Below are 19,096 nucleotides of genomic sequence, written 5' to 3'. Positions count from 1 at the left end.
CAAACAAGTCAGGCCTGGCAGAGGGTCTCCAGGCACCTTGAGCGCAGGGCCTGGGGAGCTGGGAATTCAACTTGGTTTGACACCCCCCCGCCACCCATACTAGTGAGCAAGGGCAGTTGTAAAGATATTTCAAAACAGAATAACCCACATGTGTTTGGCTCTGAAGTGTACTGAGATTTAAAAATCATATTTACCTAATTAATTATGTCAGCCTTAGGCTAATATTAACATGCATTTCCTGATTGGGCAGGGGGCGTGGCTCCTGGGTGGCTGGCCGGGAGGTGAACAGGATTCAGAGAACTGAGAGCAAATTCTGGAGACCTGGTTCCCAGGGCTTACCGCCTGTCCCCTCCCTTTTCCCTTTTAGGATCTGAGTAATGAGATGTGTCCTCACCGAGGCGCCTCGCAGTACCCAGCACTGAGCCTGGATTGAGAAGCTGGACCCGAGGGCTGGCAGCAATGGGCTCCTGGTGTGATCCTAGACAGCTGGTGGCAGCGAGGACAGGCCTGGGCATCTGGAGCAGGGCTGGGCAGAAGCAGGACTGGAGTGTCTGAGCAGCCCCCAAACCCTCCCTGCCGGGCCCACCATGGTCCAGAGACTATGGGTAAGCCGCCTGCTGCGGCATCGCAAAGCCCAGCTCTTGCTGGTCAACCTGCTGACCTTTGGCCTGGAGGTGTGTCTGGCTGCCGGGATCACCTATGTGCCCCCTTTGCTGCTGGAAGTCGGGGTGGAGGAGAAGTTTATGACCATGGTGCTGGGTGAGTCACTACATCCTTTCCTCCTGCTCCACACACATACTGCCGGAAGTGGCCTAGGCAGTGCACCTCTGCCCATGGAGGGAGGGAGAGGAGGTGGACACTGCTGGGTGGAGGCTGGCTGTGGGCTGAGAAAGGTCCCAGAGAGGAAGAAAGAGTAGAGGGGCACACCTTGGCCACTTCTTTATCCCTGGCCCCTCCCCGAGCCTGGCTTATAGGAGATGCTGGAGACGTGACTCCTATTTTCATATAAAGAGCCCTTTGTAACTTACAGCTGTTATCTTGCTTAATCCTTACACATCCTTTGAGGCATTTCATTTTAGAGAGGAGAAAACGGAGGCTTGTAAGTGGTTAGGTGGCTTACCCAAGGCTGAGCAGGTGCCTGACACAGCTGATAAGTTCTACAAAAGCCACAGTGTGGGCAGCATGGCATGGGCCTCAGGATGGGGACCAGCCAGGGGCCCAGGCTTCAGAGCCACACTGCCTGCTTACCCCTGCCTAGGTTTCCCTGACTGAAAATGGGGGAGAGAGTGCCAGTAACACCCAAGGAGTCTTGGGGTGGTGCCAATGGGTAGTGTGCTCAGTAACACAAAGATTGGAGGCTTGAGTCTCCAGAGGTACTGCGGAAGAGAGGCCTGGCAGCCCCCTTCTGAAAAGTCAGCCCCTGAAATCCCTGTGGAACCCAGTTCTCTGCTGCACGTGGTGTTTTCATCCATTCTCGTCAGCTCTGCAAGCAGTCGGTGTTTTCAGTGACACCTTTACTGTGCGGAGTAAACCTTAGAGTCCCTGTGAGGTGCTTATTAGCACAGTGGCCAGCACAGAATTTGCTCTCCTGTGATCTCGTCATCCCCACCCTTCTCAAGAAGGTTGGCCTTCTCCAGAGGGCCCGAACCCCTGACTCGCACTGCTTTGTCTTTCCTGCAGGCATTGGTCCCGTGCTAGGCCTGGTCTCGGTCCCACTCCTGGGCTCGGCCAGTGACCACTGGCGTGGGCGGTATGGCCGCCGAAGGCCCTTCATCTGGGCCCTGTCCCTGGGTGTCCTGCTGAGCCTCTTCCTCATTCCGAGGGCCGGCCGGCTGGCGGGGCTGCTGTACGCAGATGCCCGGCCCCTAGAGTTGGCACTGCTCATCCTGGGCGTAGGCCTGCTGGACTTCTGTGGCCAAGTGTGCTTCACTCCCCTGGAGGCCCTGCTCTCTGACCTCTTCCGGGACCCTGACCACTGTCGCCAGGCCTTCTCCGTCTATGCCTTCATGATCAGCCTCGGGGGCTGCCTGGGCTACCTGCTGCCTGCCATCGACTGGGATGCCAGCGCCCTGGCCCCCTACCTGGGCACCCAGGAGGAGTGCCTCTTCGGCCTGCTCACTCTCATCTTCCTCATGTGTGCGGTCGCCACGCTGTTTGTAGCCGAGGAGGCGGCGCTGGGCCCCCCGGAGCCGGTCGAGGGGCTGTCGATCCCCCCTGGAACCCCCCACTGCTGCCCGTGCCACGGGCGCCTGGCCTTCCGGAACCTGGGCGCCCTGTTTCCCCGGCTGCACCAGCTCTGCTGCCGCGTGCCCCGCACCCTGCGACGGCTCTTCATGGCTGAGCTGTGCAGCTGGATGGCCTTCATGACCTTCACGCTCTTTTACACGGACTTCGTGGGCGAGGGGCTGTACCAGGGCGTGCCCAGGGCTCAGCCAGGCACCGAGGCCCGCAGACACTATGACGAAGGTAAGGCCAGGCTGCTCTTCTGGGGGTGCCTGTGACTGGGCTGGGTGCTCTGCTCCCTGGGCCTCAGCTTCCTCCTCAGCACCTGGGCTGGACTGTAGGTGGTGCAGACAGTTTTAGTGCTCCACGACTAGTCAGGAGTCTTGAGGGTTTGAATCCCCCCAGAAGCACCTTAGAAGACAGCCTGGGTGGTCTACTTCCAAGGTCACAGCCTTGTAAACCCCGTGGAGCAGTTCAGCTCTGCAGATGTGGGGTAACCATGACAACTGACAACAACAACAACAACAGGAGCTGGTCTGAGTACACAGCTCCACGGGCATAGGGCAGTTTTGACAATACCCGGGGAGCGCGATCCAAGGCATCGTGCCCAATGGATGTGAGCTTGTTCAGGGTCCCCTGAGAGTGGAGGAGCCCAGGCAGGGTCGCAGATCAGCCTGGCCACACCTTCAGGGTGTTGTCTGCTCCCCTGAGGGCTCTCGGAATAGCCCCTCTCAGTTCAGGTATCTGGAACTTGATCTTCTGTTCCTTCTCACCACCCTTTCCCCAGAGCTGAGGCTTCCCCTTCCCGCTCTGTACCCTCAGCCTGTGACTTCATTCGTGTTCTCTGTGCCTGGGTATAAGCCTGGATTCCTGGTGCTACGGGTTAGATGGCAGGAGGGCTCTGGGAAGCAGTCCTGTGCCCCTATTGCTGAGCTGTCCCCTTACCCGTTGGATTGGACCCCTACCCGCCTCCCCTGTTCTGACCGCTTTGTCGCCTCTTCTCCAGGGGTCCGCATGGGCAGCCTGGGGCTCTTCCTGCAGTGCGCCATCTCTCTGGTCTTCTCCCTGGTCATGGACCGGCTGGTGCAGCGTTTTGGCACCCGGGCTGTGTATCTGGCCAGCGTGGTGGCTTTCCCCGTGGCTGCCGGCGCCACGTGCCTGTCCCGCAGCGTGGCCGTGGTGACCGCCTCTGCTGCCCTCACCGGCTTCACCTTCTCAGCCCTGCAGATCCTGCCCTACACGCTGGCCTCACTCTACCACCGCGAGAAGCAGGTACTTGCAGGGGCTGCTGCTGGTGGGCGTGTTTGGGGAGAGAGCCAGTGACTTTGGAGAAGGCGTTCTTTAATCTGAGAGGAAACCCATCTTAGGCCAGGGAGCTGGACTGCGGAAGAAGGGTGTAGATTAGACTCTGGGAATGACTTCCTGCTGTCAGGACTATAACACACTTAAGTGGATGATTGCAGGAAGTACGCATTCCTTCCCCGGCATTCAGCCCTCCGTGTAGCTGAGCGGGACCTGCACCAGACGACCTTGGGCACCTTGGCTTCAGCCAGTGAGAGTGGGAGTAGTCTGGCCTTGGCAGACGCCCCTGCTTTTCTGGGAGACACTGACTGCATGATGAGCTGCTTCCTCTGCAGATGGGGAAGGCTCCTTACTGGCCCCCCCCCTTTTCTGCTTTCTCTTCCTTTTCTGTCCAGTTCTTTCTTTACTCCTTTGCCTCTGGCCCCCTTCTCCTGCCCTTTCTTTGGCCCTCTGAGTACCCATTTGGCCAACTAGCCCATGTGGCAATACTCTCACCCAGGGTTTGAAAGTTAAGGGGCTTCCTTCCTGCTCATTCTCAACGTTCCCCAGCTTCTCCCCATTCTCAGGGGAGCCTCCAGGCCTGAGCACTGTGTTCATCTTCCTCTTCGCTGTGGGGCCTCCCTGAGCTACAGCCCTGGGTGCGGAATGCTGCCCTGAGAGGCATAGAATGGGGGTGTCTGAGGAGCAGGAGATGCAGGCCTGCCTTCATCAAGCATCTTCACAGTGGAAAAGAACTGGCCCTGGGTGATGGGAGGGCAGGTAGACGATGATGAGAGGTGATGAGAGAGGCTGGTTAGCCAAGCAGGTGGCTGCAGAAGCAGGAGACCGTGGAGGTGGCCACAAGCCTTTTGATTCCTCAGCCTCCACTCCCCTGTTGCTTGGGACCGAGGATGGCTGAGGCCACACAGTTTACCCCAAGTCTGGTTCCAGGGACCCCTCATCTACTTCTCCTAGAGTGGGAGGAGGGCTAAGGGGACAGGTCCCAAAAGGTCCCTTCCAGACAACTGGGTACGTGGCTTGCTCTTTGATCTGCTTCTCTGGCTTCATAATGAGCTTGGTTGGGGCTTCTCTGGTGCTTTGTTTGAGTTCTGTCATTAGTCCCCCTGCTCCAGTCCACCCAACTTGAGTATCAGACGCTGTGCTGGACACTGGGACAGTGCCAGATAAGGCCCTGCCTTGTCTTTTAATAGGAGGCTGTTGAGAAGGGGCCCTGGTGGCGCAGTGGCTAAGACTCAGCTGCTTACTAAAAAGGTTGGCAGTTTAAATCCATCGTGGGGAAAAAGATTGGCTGGCTGCTTCCATAAATACTTACGACCTGGGAGCCTATGGGTTTGCTGTGAGTCAGAATGAACTGGGAATTGGCAGGCAGAGTATCAAGGGCAGTGGAGGGTGAGGCAAGTAGGGAGGAGTGGACAGACATGCTGGTGTTCTGTACTGTAGAGTCAGAACCGACCCATAGCAGACCCTCCAGTGGGTTTTTTTGAGGCTGTAAATCACAAAGGAGGAGATTGCCTGTTCTCCCGCTGAGCAGCTGGTGGATTTGAATCTCATGCCTCTGGATTAGCAGCACACGTCTAGGTCTCCAGTACTCCCCAGACAGACATGTGACACTGATCTAGGGCAGCCAGAAGGAAGGACTGTGGACATTAGGACAAAGGTGGTTCCCTTTCGTCCTCCCCCTGGTTCTTTCCCAAACCCTGCTCTGAACAACAAGAGCAGCCAAGTGCCTCTTCCCGGGCCTGAGGCTCATGGATCCTCCCTGTTAGCCCCCTCTGGGCTGCCTCCTGGACCTTCCAGGGTCTCTGCTGCCAAAGCGATGTGGCTCTCTGCTGCCACCCTCTGGCGGTGATGTGCATACCCTCACAGGTGAGGACTGGGCCTTGCCGTGGCCTTTCTTCCCAATCTTTGAGACTGGTGGTCTGTTCTCCAAATGGGCTTCTATCTGGACTTCTGCGAGGAGTCTAGGAAAACAGGACTCCATACACTGGGATGCAAGTCTCTTCAGAGCACATGCCAGGCTCAGAGTTAAAATGTAGCATCCAGGTCACGCCATACCCAGAGAAGGGATTTGGGGAGCAATCCCTGTTAGGGCCTGGAACCCCCCCCTATGGGGAGCACTGCTTCCTCCTGTGCATAACAGGTGCCTGTTGGCGGAGAAAAGTGGTGCCTGATGGCGGAGAAAAGTTAGACACCCATGAGTGTTTGGATTCAAGGACCCTGCCTTTGGATTTCACTCTTCTGTTCCTACCACCACTCTTGTTAGGGAGCTCTGGTAGCCTAGTGGTAATGAGTTGCACTGGCAGTCCAGAGGTATGTGGTTCAAATCCACCAGCAGCATATCTGCAGAAGGATGGGCAATCAATTCCTGTGTGATTAACTGCCTCTGGAAAGCCACTGGAGGGTCATACTCCATGGGACATAACAACTACAACAACATTCTCACAGTCATTCTTCTGTCCTTATTCCCTGTATCTTTTCCTGTACCTAAAGTGCATTGCTGTGTTTGTCTGCTTCTTCTTTGGAAGGCTAGAGGGACAGTCCTGACTAGGCCAGGTAAAGTAGTGCAGCTCAGTCTTCCAAACCTCTACCTGATTTTCATTCAATCCTGTGGCCTGATTTCCAACCCCTGGGTTGAAAGTTAGGGAGTGTCCTCAGAGCCAGAGGAGCCTAGTCCTGAATACACATCAGGTTTTGTTCCCTTTCTCCCCTCCAGGTGTTCCTGCCCAAATACCGAACGGATGCTGGAAGCGGTGGCAGTGAGGACAGCCTGACAGCCAGCTTCCTGCCAGGCCCCATGTCTGGAACTTCCTTCCCCAATGGACACGCAGGTGCAGGGCCCAGCAGCATGCTTCCGCCTGCACCGTCGCTCTGCGGGACCTCGGGCTGTGAGGTCTCCATGCGGGTGGTAGTGGGTGAGCCATCCGAGGCCAGAGTTGTCCCTGGCCGGGGTATCTGCCTGGACCTCGCCATTCTAGACAGTGCCTTCTTGCTGTCTCAGGTGGCCCCATCTCTGTTCATGGGCTCCATTGTCCAGCTTAGCCAGTCTGTCACTGCTTATATGGTGTCAGCTGCAGGCCTGGGTCTGGTTGCTATTTATTTTGCCACACAGGTAGTATTTGACAAGAATGACTTGGCCAAATACTCGGTGTAGAGCACTTCAGACTCATTGAGGTCTGCCCCATAGGGTGCCAGTCCCCCTTCCAATCTCAAAGTGACCCCAAACAGGCATTCAAATTTCTATTGCTGCGAAAGTGGTGTCGCTCTCTGCTGCCCCCTGTGGCAGTGAGGTGCATACTACACAAATGGGGCCTGAAGTCCGCAGCTTCCCTCTTCCAGACTTTGAGGCTGCCTCGATGAGATCAGAAAGGCTGTCAGCCAGCTCCGTGCACAGGAACGCAGGGCACTGTAGGTGATTTCCAGGGTTAACTGCTTGTGTCCTTGGCAAGACATACTCAGAAGGGATTTGGGGAATGGAGTCAACTTAGCCAGCTGGTCTCCCCTTTCCAAGCCCCCTTATCCTGCAGGTCCCCCAATATTTTTTCTGCATGAGAGTTTCTCTGAAACTCTCCACCAGGATTCGAGAATTATTTGAGGGGAAAGAGGATTGCCCTGTCTTCCCTCTCCTCCCCCATACTGCCTTTCTGCTGACAAACCGCCTCCTTCCCCCACCATTTAATCAGGACAAGGCTTGTTTGCCCCTGTGTTGCCACCATAGGGACACAGGCCTTTAAATATTTAACTTATTTATTTAACAGAGTGGAAGGGGCTCGATTCCAGCTCTGCCTGGTAGGTACTAGGAGTCCCCCAAAATTGGGTCCCCGAAGATAGCACGTTGTTGGGCTCAGTGTTGCCAGAATCTTCTCCTGGGGTGATTGGTCCCCAAAACCGTCCAAATGGGGAGCTTGGGAGCTCTCCACTCACCTCAACTGAAATTCCAAATGCTGTTACCCAAGGCCAGGGGTGTGGAGGAAGGTGGGGGCTGGTGGTCTCCCTAACCTCTCCTTTGCTCTGGGCCTTCCACTGCCCACTCCCCCTGGGCCTGAGCTGAGGAGGGAGTTTCCCAGCCTGCCTTTTCCCTTTGGCTTTTACAGCCTTCTCTGTAGGGACCAGAAGCACAGCGTGTGCCTCCACCAGCCTTTGTCCATCTCAGCCCCCAGGGCATGTCTGTGATTGGGGCACCCCACACAGGAACTCAGGAGCACCCTCCCCAGGCTAAGGAGGTCTTATCTCTGGGGCTTAAGTGCCGTTTGCAATAATGTTATGTCTTATTTATTTAGCGGAGTAAATATTTTATACTGTATGTATAAATCAGAGTATAATGTTTATGGTGATGAAATTAAAGGCTTCTTATATGTTTAACTGGCATGTGTTTATCTTTATGGAGGGGGATGGATCTGCATTTTTTCAGGACCAGATCTCTACAAAGGTATCCTCAGCTCTTCTGAGCAGCCCTTAGCATTTTGTCTGTTTCCCATTAAGCAAGTCATCTGCTGCTTGGGCTCCATTCCCAGTGTTTACCAGCAGATGGAGCCGTAGACCAGCATTCTTTGCTGCCTGGCCGTGATGGGGTGTGGCTATGCCACACCTCTGAGTTGAGTGGATTCCCCAGTGCTGGTGGGAGAGGACAGAAAGAGCCCGGATGCTGGAGAGTGACATTTGCCTTCCCCAACTCCTTACAGTGTAGTTAAAAAGGATGGAGTGAGCACTCGTTAGTAACCACTGCAGGAGACTAGCATGCTTGGTATGATTTCAACCCCACTGTGCCTTGATTGAAAAAGGAATTCTAATGGCATTGTAAGTAGTGCTTCTAGCTCCTAGCCCAAAGGTCAGCAGTTTGACTCCAACTTCCCTCCAAGGGAGAGAAATGGGCAGACTCCTGTAAAGATGTACAGGCTCAGGGACCCATGGAGAGTTGTCATGATGAGGAAGCAACTGGATAAGGGTGGCTTTTGGTACCTGGTTGGTACAGAGTTGTGCTACTTATCCAAAGGTGGCTGGTTCAAATTCACTAGTGCCTTTCTCCATACAAGAAAGATGGCCAATCTCCTCTCACATTTACAGCTTCCAAAAGCCAGTGGAAGGTCAGCTGTGAGTTGGTTCCATCTTCACTGCAGTAAGACGAATGGTGCAGTGGCTTAAGCTTCACCATAAGTTGGGCTGCTGAAAGATTGCTGAAAAGGTTGTGGGGAAAAGACAAGACAGCTGTTTATGTAAAATTTACAGCTGCAGGCATCGGGGGGCAATTCTACTTTGTCCTGTAGCATCGCTTGGAATTGGAATTATTCCACAGTAGCTCGGTTCCTGGCTTGGTTTGCTCTGTTGTTTCTTTCAATTTCCCTTTGTCTTCCACACTTCCTACAGGATAAGTCAATACCATTGTCTTCCTTAACCTCTTGGGGTCATCTCCCTGTCTTCATTCCCTAGTGTCATCAACCAATGGGATTGGCTTTCTTGTGCCTTCAGACAGGCCAGGCCATGGAGAAGGACATGATGCTGGGAAAGGTGGAGGGTCAGAGAAAGAAGACCCAGAACGAGATGGATTGACACAGTGACTGTAACAATGGACATGTCAGATACTGTGCGGATGGTACACAGTAGGGAAGGATTTAGATGTGTCTGTGAGTCAAAGTAGACTCGATGGTATCTGACAGCATTCAGTTTTTTAATTAAAAAGTTCAGATATACCTAAAGAAACCATAACCGCCACCCAAACAGATATATCATGTTTATTGTGGCTTTGTTCACAATAGCAAAGAGTTGAAAACAACCCAAGTGCCCATCAACAAATGAATGGATAGAGAAGCTGTGGTATAGTCACACAATGGAATATGATGCAGCACTGAAAAACAAGGAACTCATGCAATATTATTCAAAATGGATGACCCTGGAGGACATTATGCTGAGTGAAATATCTCAGTCACAAAAGGACAACTATTGCATAGGGCCACTTTTGTAAAATGGGACTGATATCAGGGTTGAGGGAAGGCAGAGAAGGAGGAGAGGAATGATGTGTACTGCACTGAATCAGATGAGGGGGAGAACTATTTAATAGGGATAAATGGTTAGGTGTTATTGTCATGATAGGAGTCCCAAATGAAGGCTGCATGGTGGAGTAGACTTGGGGGGAGGGACTGTATAACAATGAAAGAGTTTTACTTTTCAAGGAGAAGAGTGAATTGGGAGGAAGGGAGTGGGCAGGGAGAAAAGTGCAACAATGAATGAATGGAAACCCTAAGTCTCTGTAAACTTTCATTAAAATGAGTTTAAAAATTTTTCAGAAGTTCAAATATAAACATATAATGAGCCTAGTTGATAAACCTATCTTCAGCAATCACTTTCATTTCCTACAGAGAGGACAGAATAGCTCAATGGGTCTTCTAAAAATCAAATCATTACACACATCAAAAAACTTCTTCAACAGGATAAAAAGAAAGCCCACAGCCTGGGGGGAAAAAAATTTGGCAATGATATATCTATTGATAAAGGACTCCTAGCTAAAATTTATGGAATACTCTAGCACCTCAACAAGAAAAAGGCAAACAGCTGAATCACAAAGTAGGCAGAAGATAATAGACACTTCTCCAAAGAAAAAAGTCATATGGCCAACAAATATGTAAAGGAATGTTCAAGATCCCTAGCTGCTGTTAGATGTCTAGTTGAGTTCAACTCCTAGAGACCCTAGGAACAGCTGATCTGAAACCTGCCTTATCCTGCTCCGTCCTCACCTCTCAGACACTAGAGCTCGTTGCTGAAGTCACGTTGTCAAGAGATGGGAATCAAAACAGCTATGCGGTATCATCTCACCTCAGCAACAATAGCAAAGCTCAACAGGCCAGCAAACAACAAATGCTGACAAGGATGTGGAAAGATTGGAGCTCTCATTAACTGCCAGTGGGAATGTAAAATGGTACACAACTATGGAAGGCAGCCTGGCACTTGCTCAAAATGTTGGAAATAGAAATACGATCTGACCCAGCTCTCGTGCTGAGAATAGGCCCTGAAGAAATCAGGGCCAAGACACAAAGAGATGTATGCACACCTATGTTTATTGCTGTATTTGTCACAGTAGTAAAGAAATGGTATCAGCCCAAGTGCCTGTCAACAAATGGATAGAAAAACTGTGGTACATTCACACAATGGAATATTACAAAACACTGAAAAACAATGAACTTGTAAAACTCTACACAACAGGGATGAGTCTAGAGGATGACACCCTGAGTGAAATATCTCAGTCACAAAAAGACAAATACTGCATAAGAGTGTTATAAAAATAGGATTGACGTGGGTGGGGAGAGCAGAGAAGAATGGACATATAATTAACACAACACTGGAATAGGTGAAGGGAAGGGCTACATGAAAGGAATGGATGATTAGACATGTATGACAATTCACAATCTGGAATAAGATGTGCATTACAAAGTGACTGGGGGAAGGACGGAACACTAACATGTCAGTAAATGAATGAAAACCCATCCTCTCTAAACTTCCCCTAAAATAACAAAAAATTTTTGAAAAACCAATTACTGTCATTCTGGGTTTTTTTTTCCCTTCATCTTTTCCACCCTATTTTTCCCACCTGGATATATTTTCAAAACATAGTAACTTCATCTCACCTATAAGCATTTCAGGATGTATCTTTTAAAAATGTTGTTAGGTACCATCGAGTTGAAATGAGTTAAATAGTTGAAAGTCCTATTTTAAGAAAAAAAAAATCTAAAAAAAACCAAAAACCACCTCAAAACAAAGTTCTATTTTAAGAAATAGGACAAAAAAAAAAAAACCTGGATCATAATACTGTGAGCATACCCAACAAAGTAAACAATTCCTTCCTGATTATCCTTTACCTAGTCCCTGAACAATTTCCCCCAATTGCCTTGGAAATGCCTTTTCTACAGTTGGTTTGTTAGAAACAGGATTTAATGGAGATAAAATGCATTTAGGTTGCTGGGTCTGTTAGACTGCCCTTAATCACTAACAGTTCCCCATGTGCTCACTCTTAATGTCATTTATTTATGAAGAGAGAAAGTCATTTCTTCCCTGCAGAATCACTCCCTTTCTGTTAGAGCCGCCCTGCATCCTGAGTGTTCAGTGTTCCACGCTTCCCCCTTCCCCCTCCCCACCATGTAAGCTGGTGATAATGAGATCTAGAGACTTGACTAAATCCACATTTTATTTCTTTTTGGCAAGAATATTTCAAGGTGGAGCTATTTCTCCCATTGCTTCATTTCACAAGGCACACAATGGCTAGTCCCACTTACTGTGATAATATTAATCAGTGAGTTCAGGTGGTGGTAGCCAGACCCATCATGATCAAGCTTCCCCTCAGCCTTTTACCCAAGCCATTGATGACCATTGCCTCTAAGTTGTGAAATGGTGATTTTGTAATTGTCATTCCTCCTGTATTTATTTGGTATGATGATTCAAAAAAGAAAAGCTTCCCCTATCAATGAGTTGGTTACTTGGTTTCCCTGAAATGCAGTTAAGTAGGAAAAAAGGAAAAATGCTTGATGGCTCCTTTCATTTATTATTTTTCAGAACAGTGAATCGATTGGTGCTCTAGCAGTCACCCAAGGTGACCAACACAAACTCAGCTCTGCCGTCAAATTGAAACCAACTCATAGGTGATCCTCCAGTGGGTTTTCAGAGGCTGTAAATCACATGGGAGGAGACTGCCCGTCTTTATTTCTCGGAGCAGCTGGTAGAATCAAACTGCTTGCCTTTGGATTGGCAGTGCAACTCCTAGGCCGCCACAAGTAGGCCACCTAAAGGTGACTAGTGAAGTAGTTACTATGACTGTCTTAATCCATCACAGTTTTCTTTTAGAGATCCGAATAGTTCCATCCGTAACCAATGGAATCTCCTTTAAAGAGTTGCCCATATTCTTTTAATATTATTCTAACAGCCTTTTATATTGCTTTAATCTTAGGCATAGCAAGATAGCGGAAGTCCATCATGCACATTTCCTGCCCCAGACATGGACTTGGCCTTTCCTCCAAGAATTCTCTCCTTCACGTTAATGCCCATAGTCTGTGCAGATTAGATGCCAGCCTTCATGTCTCATTTGCGTCAGAGGACATAACTAGGAAATGCTTTTGGTTAGAAATATATTGGAAAGTAACATTAAGAGCGTGCTAATATTTTCACATCAAAGATTTTGTGGTTGTTACTTATATTAAGATCACATAGGTAGAATTTTGTTTCTAGACCTTATTAATATAGTCATTTGCTAACAGTTTAAAAAATGTCAGTCCCAGTATTACTGATGACAACAAAGACACTAGATACAATTTAAGATTTTCTTGTGGTTGTTTTTGTTCATCCCTAATTAGATATATACTAAGAATTATACTGTTTTAAATTTTTCATGGAAAAGAACAAAGAGAGCAGGGGTATGAAGGCCAGTATACATATGCAGACCCATGTTTATTGCTCTGTTATTCACAATAACAAAGAGATGGAAGTAGCCCAAATACCCATCAGATAGAAAAACTATGATACATTCACACAATGGGATATTACGCAGCATTGGAACCTGTAAAACATTACACAACATCGGGTAGCCTGGAGGACATTATGCTAAGTGAAATATCTCAGTCACAAAAGGTCAGATATTGCCTAACACTGATGTTATTAAATAGGATAGACATGGGAGGAGGAGCTTGGGGAGAAAATGAGAGAAGAGTGGATAGATAATGAACACTGAATTAGATCAAATGAAGGGAAGAACTATCTGAAAGGAATATATAATTAGGCATTATATATATATGACAAAAATCTAGGAAAAGTGCATTGTGAGGAGGGCTGGAGAAAGGGGGAAGGGTGCAAAAAAGGGGGAAGAAAATGTACATCAATGAAAAGTATTTTTTTAAAAAGAATCTTCAAGGGGGGAAAAGTGTACTTATACAATTCCTGGGGGGGGAAAGAATTTAAATTTCTACATTTCCCCCTCCTTTTGATTAAGTCCCGGCTATTGGATTATAGTTCAGCTGGCCACCATCCATCCTGTTTACTTGAAGCAAATGCTATTCATAAATATTTTAGAATGTACCTCTAAGATACAAAGAAAAAATTTACAATGATCATTTTAAAAAATAATGCATCAGTGTTCACATTTTCCTGTTTCATAAATGTTCTTCTATTTTTGTTCAACTCTCATTGAAATAAGTTCTGTATATTGCAATTGGTTTGCCATATCTCTTGTTGTTGTTGTTATGTGCCGTCAAGTCGCCTGTTACTCATAGCGACCCTATGTACAACAGCCCTAAACTCCGCTCTGTCCTGTGCCAATCACACTGTCTCTGACACTCCCATCCCAATTATCCCAGTCACTGAATCAAACCACCTCATAGAGGGCCTTCCTCTCCTGTGCCGTCCCTCCACCCTCCCAAGCATGATGTCCCTCTCTAAGGACCGGTCTCTCCTCACAACATGTCCAAAGTAAGTTAGACGGAGCCTCAGAATCCTTGCCTCCAAGGAGCCACCCGGTTTAACCCTCTCCAGGACAAATCTGTTTGTTTTCCTAGCAGGCCATGGTATTCTCAATACTCTTCTCCAGCACCACAGCTCAAAGGCATCAATTCTCCTTCTATCCTCCTTGGTCATTGTCCAACTCTCTGATGCATAACAGGTGATTGCGAAGACCGTGGCCTGTATCAGACGCACCTTAGTCTCCAGAGAGACACCACTGCTCTTCAGCACTTTGGAGAGGTCCCTAACAGCAGACTTTCCCATGGCAATGTGCCTTTTAATTTCCTGGCTGCTGGTGCCAAGAGTGTTGACTGTGGAGCCAAGCAAACTAAAGCTGTGAACAATCTCAATCTCTTCACCATCCATCCTGATGCTGCCAGTTGGTCCAGTGGTGAGAATCTTTGTCTTCCTGACATTGAGCCTCAATCCATATTGCATATCTCTTAAATCTCTTGAAATCTGCAGTTACCTTATCTTTTGTACAATGTACAAAATTGTATAAAAATGATCAATTTATAAAAAAAATAGGATTGATCATTGTACAATGAGGATAGCCTAGTACTTCTCGGTTTATTTTCTGGAATGCCTTTAGTGATACAAACTATATCCTAAGACATGATTTAGAAATGCCACTGTTACATGCCGTTGAGTCGCCAATGATTCACAGCCATCCTGTGAACAACAGAACTTTGCCTTGCCCTGCTAGCCACACTACCTCAGCCATGTTCAAGTCCATTGCTTTTGTCACTATGTCAGTCTGTTCCTTGAAGAGGCAGGGCAAATGCTTGACTTCCATTTACCAGTTGTCAAGCTAATGAGCTGATACCCTAACATCCCCTAATGGTTATGCTGTTGTTGCTGTTATGGACTGTCGAGTTAACTGTGACTCATAGTGATGCTGTAAATAGCAGATCTCAACCCTGTCCTGTGCCATCCTCACAACACATCTTGCCAGCACACCTGAGCCCACTGTTTCAGTCACCGTATTGATCCATCTTGTGTGAGTCTTCCTCTCTAACACTGACCCTCCACTTTGTCAAGCATGATATCCTTCTCCAAGGAATAAAGAGAATACAAGAATACAGAAGTCTTTTTCTTAGAATCTGTGTATTAATAGGGAGTTGCCCTGACAACTCAAAGGCAAACAGTTCGAATCCACCAGCTGCTCTGTGAGAGAAAGATGGGCAATCGCTCCCCATGCAATTAACTGCCTCTAACAGATCAGTTCCAACCCAATGGTAACAACAAACAACACGTGTTGGTGGATTTAAGCCTGTTTGTTGTGTTTTAAGCCACTGCTGTTGTTATCATCTTTATTCGTGTTTAAATTGTCCCAATATCTGACCGGTGAGAGCCTCTTCCCTGAGTTCTTCTGGGTCTATTTTGTTCTCAAAAACTTAAACTCACTGCTGTCAAGTTGAGTCCAACTCCTAGCAACTGTCCAGCAGGTTTCTGAAGCTCTGGATTGTGATTGGTGGAAACTGCCCATCTTTCTCCCATGGAGCAGCTGGTGGATTGGAACCACTGGAGGTGCGTGAGCTGTGGATTAGTTGTGCAGCTCACCATGGACCAGGACACGAGGACTCCCCTTGGTGCTGTTAGTGCTATGATGTCAATTCTGCTCCATCGTGGTCTCAAGGAGCAATCCTCATGCCTGTCTTCTGAGATGCCTCTGGGTAGATTTGATCCTCAAACATTTGGACTGATAGTTGAAAGTTTAACTGTTCGTGTCACCCAGAGACTTCTTGAAACCCTGGGGCACAGGAGGCTTCAGGGCTCAGAGGGGTCCTTCTAACCCGTTTTAAAGATGTGGGGCAAGCCAGACCAGCTGATGGTAACTGGGACTTTGTCTCTGTAGATGTTTAAAACCACTTTCCTCCCAGAAGTACTGCACAAGGAGTGCAGAAAAGGAAGAGTGGAGAAGCATGAAAAGAGGCCTAGAAAGGAGGCTGGAAGGTAAGCAGTCTCTAAGCCATCACCATGAATGTTCACTGAAGGCTCTCCATGATGCTCAGACTAGGGACATCTAGTCCTTCCTCTTGAGAGCCGTTTAAGTGGAAAGAAAAAAGCATGTTTAAGTCAAAAGCATGTTGCTGTATCAGGCAGGAAGTAAGTTGAAGATGCAGGCCATGAACCACAAATACTAATAATAGCCATTTTTAAAACCAAAAACCCCAAACCAGTTGTTGGTTGTGACTCACTCCGGCCCACATGCATCAGAGCAGAAGCTTGTGTTCTGTAGAGTTTGCACCGGCTGGTCGTTCAGAAGATTTTCAGCCCTTTCTGCTGAGGACTCTCTGGGTGGACTTGAACCTCCAGCCTTTAAGTTAGCAGCTAAACATGCTAATTGTTTGCACAGAAGGGAACAGTATGGTCTTGTCATAGTGGAGTGAAGAAGAGGGTCAGGATCTCTTACAGCTTCCATGTCCCAGCGTGGGCACAGAACCCTCCGTCCAGCCTTCAGCTGTGATCCTAGGAACTGGAGAGAGAGGGGCCTTATCCTTTGTGTCCTGGGGTGCCGTTTGCTATAGAATCCGTTACAGAGAGAGGAGGATGCAGGAGGAGGAGGGAGGGAGAGGCAGAGGGCAGTGCACCACGTGTTAGCTCTTCTGCTGTCCAGGAAAAAGTCCTCGATTTCCAGGGTCAGATCTGATTACAGCAGACTGGCAGGTCTGGGGCTGTTGGCTGGAGGGCATTCTGACACCTAACACTGTCACTGGATCGCCAAGCACACGGAAAAGCAGCTCAGTGTGCCATGAGGTCAGGGTCACATGACCCCAGGCTGCCTCCTGCTTGCTGCATTTGACTTTCAGCGAGGTGCTGTCCCACTGTGTGCACCATGAAGGGGGCACATCACCTACAGGGACAGTTGGAGAGTTCTGTAAGGAATTGAACTGCCAGCTCAAAGGTACACGATTCGGATCCACCAGCTGCCCCCATGGAAGAAAGATAGGCAATCCCCTTCTGTGCGGTTCACTGCTTCTGAAAACCTGCTGGAGGCTCAGCTACGGATCAGTTCCAACTCAACAGTACACAACACCACCACCCCATGATTATGCGGGCCCTGACAGCCATGGAGAGTTGCTTGGCCGAGCCAAAGGCAGTTGGGGTCTACCAGGGTGGGCAGTCTGGTCCTGTGTGACCTGGAAGCCTACAGCGCCTCAGCTGTGAGTTCCAACTTGACAGTAGTGAGGCTCTTGTTTGCTTTTTGCTGACCACCCAAGAGATGGGTTAGCAATTTACCAGAAGGGGGAAACAGTTACTTTCACGTTGCCTCAGATTAATGGAGACACTGACAGATTAAAACTCCCTGAGTGCTCCACAGAGTTTTTGTGGTTAATTTTGAGAAGGAAATGGAGAACTTCCTTTCAAGGCTCCTCTGAATGGACTTGAACTGGCAAGTTTTGTGTTTGCTTTTTTTTTTTAAATATATTGGTGTGCACACAAAATTCCTATACATTGTGTTTCAGACAATGACTCCCATTCATTGTGTTTCATAAAATTAATCACCATTTAACTATGCCCATCATTACCCTGTCTTTTTAGATCCCCGCTGGATTTCCCCCATGTCCTTTATGCCCTCCCAATTGTCTCCAACAGACTTAATCTCATTTCTCCAATCACGGAGTCAATCCATCTCATCTGGGGTCTTCCTCTCCTGCTCCTTCCAAGCATGACGTCCCTCTCCAAGGACTGATCTCTCCTGACCACATGCCTGAAGTATGTGAGATGGAACCGCAAAATCCTTGCCTCCAAGGAGTAGCCCAGTTTCACCCTCTCCAGGACAGACCTGTTTGTTTTCCTGGTATATTCAATACTCTTCTGCAGCACCACATCTCAAAGGCATCGATCCTTATTCTGTCATCCTTAGTTATTGTCCAGATCTCTGATGCATAGCAAGTAATTGCAAACAAAAACCATGGTCTGTCTCAGCCGCATCTTAGTTTCCAGACTAACATCAATGCTCTTCAGTACTCTAGAGAGATCCCTGACAGCTGACTTGCCCAGTGTAATTCATCTTTTGATTTCCTGACTACTGTTGGTGCCAAGAATGTTGATCGTGGAACCAAGCAAATGGAAGCCATCAACAGTCTCAGTCTCTTCTCCATCCATGCATCCATCATGAAGCTGCTAATTGGCCCAGTGGTGAGAATCTTTGTTTTCTTAATGTTGAGCTTCAGTCCATATTGAAGATTACAGTCCTTGACTTTTTGCAACAAATGCCTCATGTCCTCTTCAGTTTCAGCAAACAAGTTGTGTCAGTCATCTGCATTAACACAGCTGGTTGAAAATAGCACCACTCCTGGTTCAGGGCTGGTTTTGGTCCTATCATTAATAGGATTAGAATCAGGAAGATGAGAGACAGAAGTTTATGCTTGAAAAAAATTGAGCTATCAGAACCAGGAAGCCAATACTGACATGCATAAAATTAGTGCTTCGTGTGCATGAGTGACATCAGAGAATAGGGCCCAGAATGAGAACTACCTGCTAAACTTTGAACTCTCCATGGCACAGTCTCATTGGTCCAAATCCCAGCCTTGAAGCCCACCCAGAGAAAAAGGCCAAAGACAGAGCCTGGCTTCCTAGAATGGTCTCCCTCCATGTTTCCTTTCAAGAAGGGAGGTCCCTCCATTTGGGGATGTAACTTTCTAATAAATCTTTACTTTGTTACCTTCACTTCTGCCCCCTGGTCTGTTTCTTCTCCTCCTTGGCTCTAATAAAAAGCTTCATCCTGCACTTTAATGCTCCATGCACGAGAGTGCTCTCCCTGGAAACCCTAAGATTGCTGTATGCTGTGCTCCCTAGGCACCGGCCCTCCTCTCGTCTCTTCTGCCTGGCAATTCTTTTTCCTGTTTGAGAAGGGCGGACTAGGAGCACTGACCACATGGTAACATCATCACCAGTTGTAAAAGGTGTAGCAGAGGGGTATACAAGAAGCTTCTGCATTATACTTACAGCTTTTCCAGAAAACCAGTATCCCCTAAATCCAAACTTATTTGGAATAAAAGTAGAGAGATAATGCTTTCCATGACAGCTGAAAAGTGGAAACAAGAGCAAAGTCCACCAGCTGATGAAGAAACTCAAACTGCCAAGCCGAAGGTAT

The 19,096-nt window shown here is 48.4% G+C and overlaps 1 protein-coding gene across 1 annotated transcript; it reads left to right on the top strand.

The window, feature by feature from the left end:
• The first annotated feature begins 367 nt into the window (after nucleotides 1–367).
• SLC45A3 (solute carrier family 45, member 3) lies at nucleotides 368–6,676 on the top strand. The gene is made up of 4 exons (XM_006887917.1): nucleotides 368–759; nucleotides 1,681–2,466; nucleotides 3,230–3,495; nucleotides 6,239–6,676. Exons 1-4 carry the CDS (start codon nucleotides 588–590, stop codon nucleotides 6,674–6,676), a joined length of 1,662 nt encoding a protein of 553 aa, XP_006887979.1. The 5' UTR covers nucleotides 368–587.
• The last annotated feature ends 12,420 nt before the right edge of the window (nucleotides 6,677–19,096 follow it).

This window comes from Elephantulus edwardii, unplaced genomic scaffold (genome assembly GCF_000299155.1).
Source record: "Elephantulus edwardii isolate Elephantulus edwardi_28Jun2011 unplaced genomic scaffold, EleEdw1.0 scaffold00063, whole genome shotgun sequence".
Taxonomy (NCBI): Eukaryota; Metazoa; Chordata; class Mammalia; order Macroscelidea; family Macroscelididae; genus Elephantulus; species Elephantulus edwardii.
Note: the sequence above shows the minus strand (reverse complement) of the source record. Positions and strands in the feature narration are given on the sequence as shown.

What these genes read in the sequence shown, in the direction of transcription:
- SLC45A3 (XM_006887917.1), top strand. Translation starts at nt 588, where the DNA reads ATGGTCCAGAGACTATGGGTAAGCCGCCTGCTGCGGCATCGCAAAGCC. An exon ending in GTTTATGACCATGGTGCTGG is followed by an intron (nt 760 to 1,680) that starts GTGAGTCACTAC and finishes TCTTTCCTGCAG; the next exon opens with GCATTGGTCCCGTGCTAGGC. An exon ending in CCGCAGACACTATGACGAAG is followed by an intron (nt 2,467 to 3,229) that starts GTAAGGCCAGGC and finishes CCTCTTCTCCAG; the next exon opens with GGGTCCGCATGGGCAGCCTG.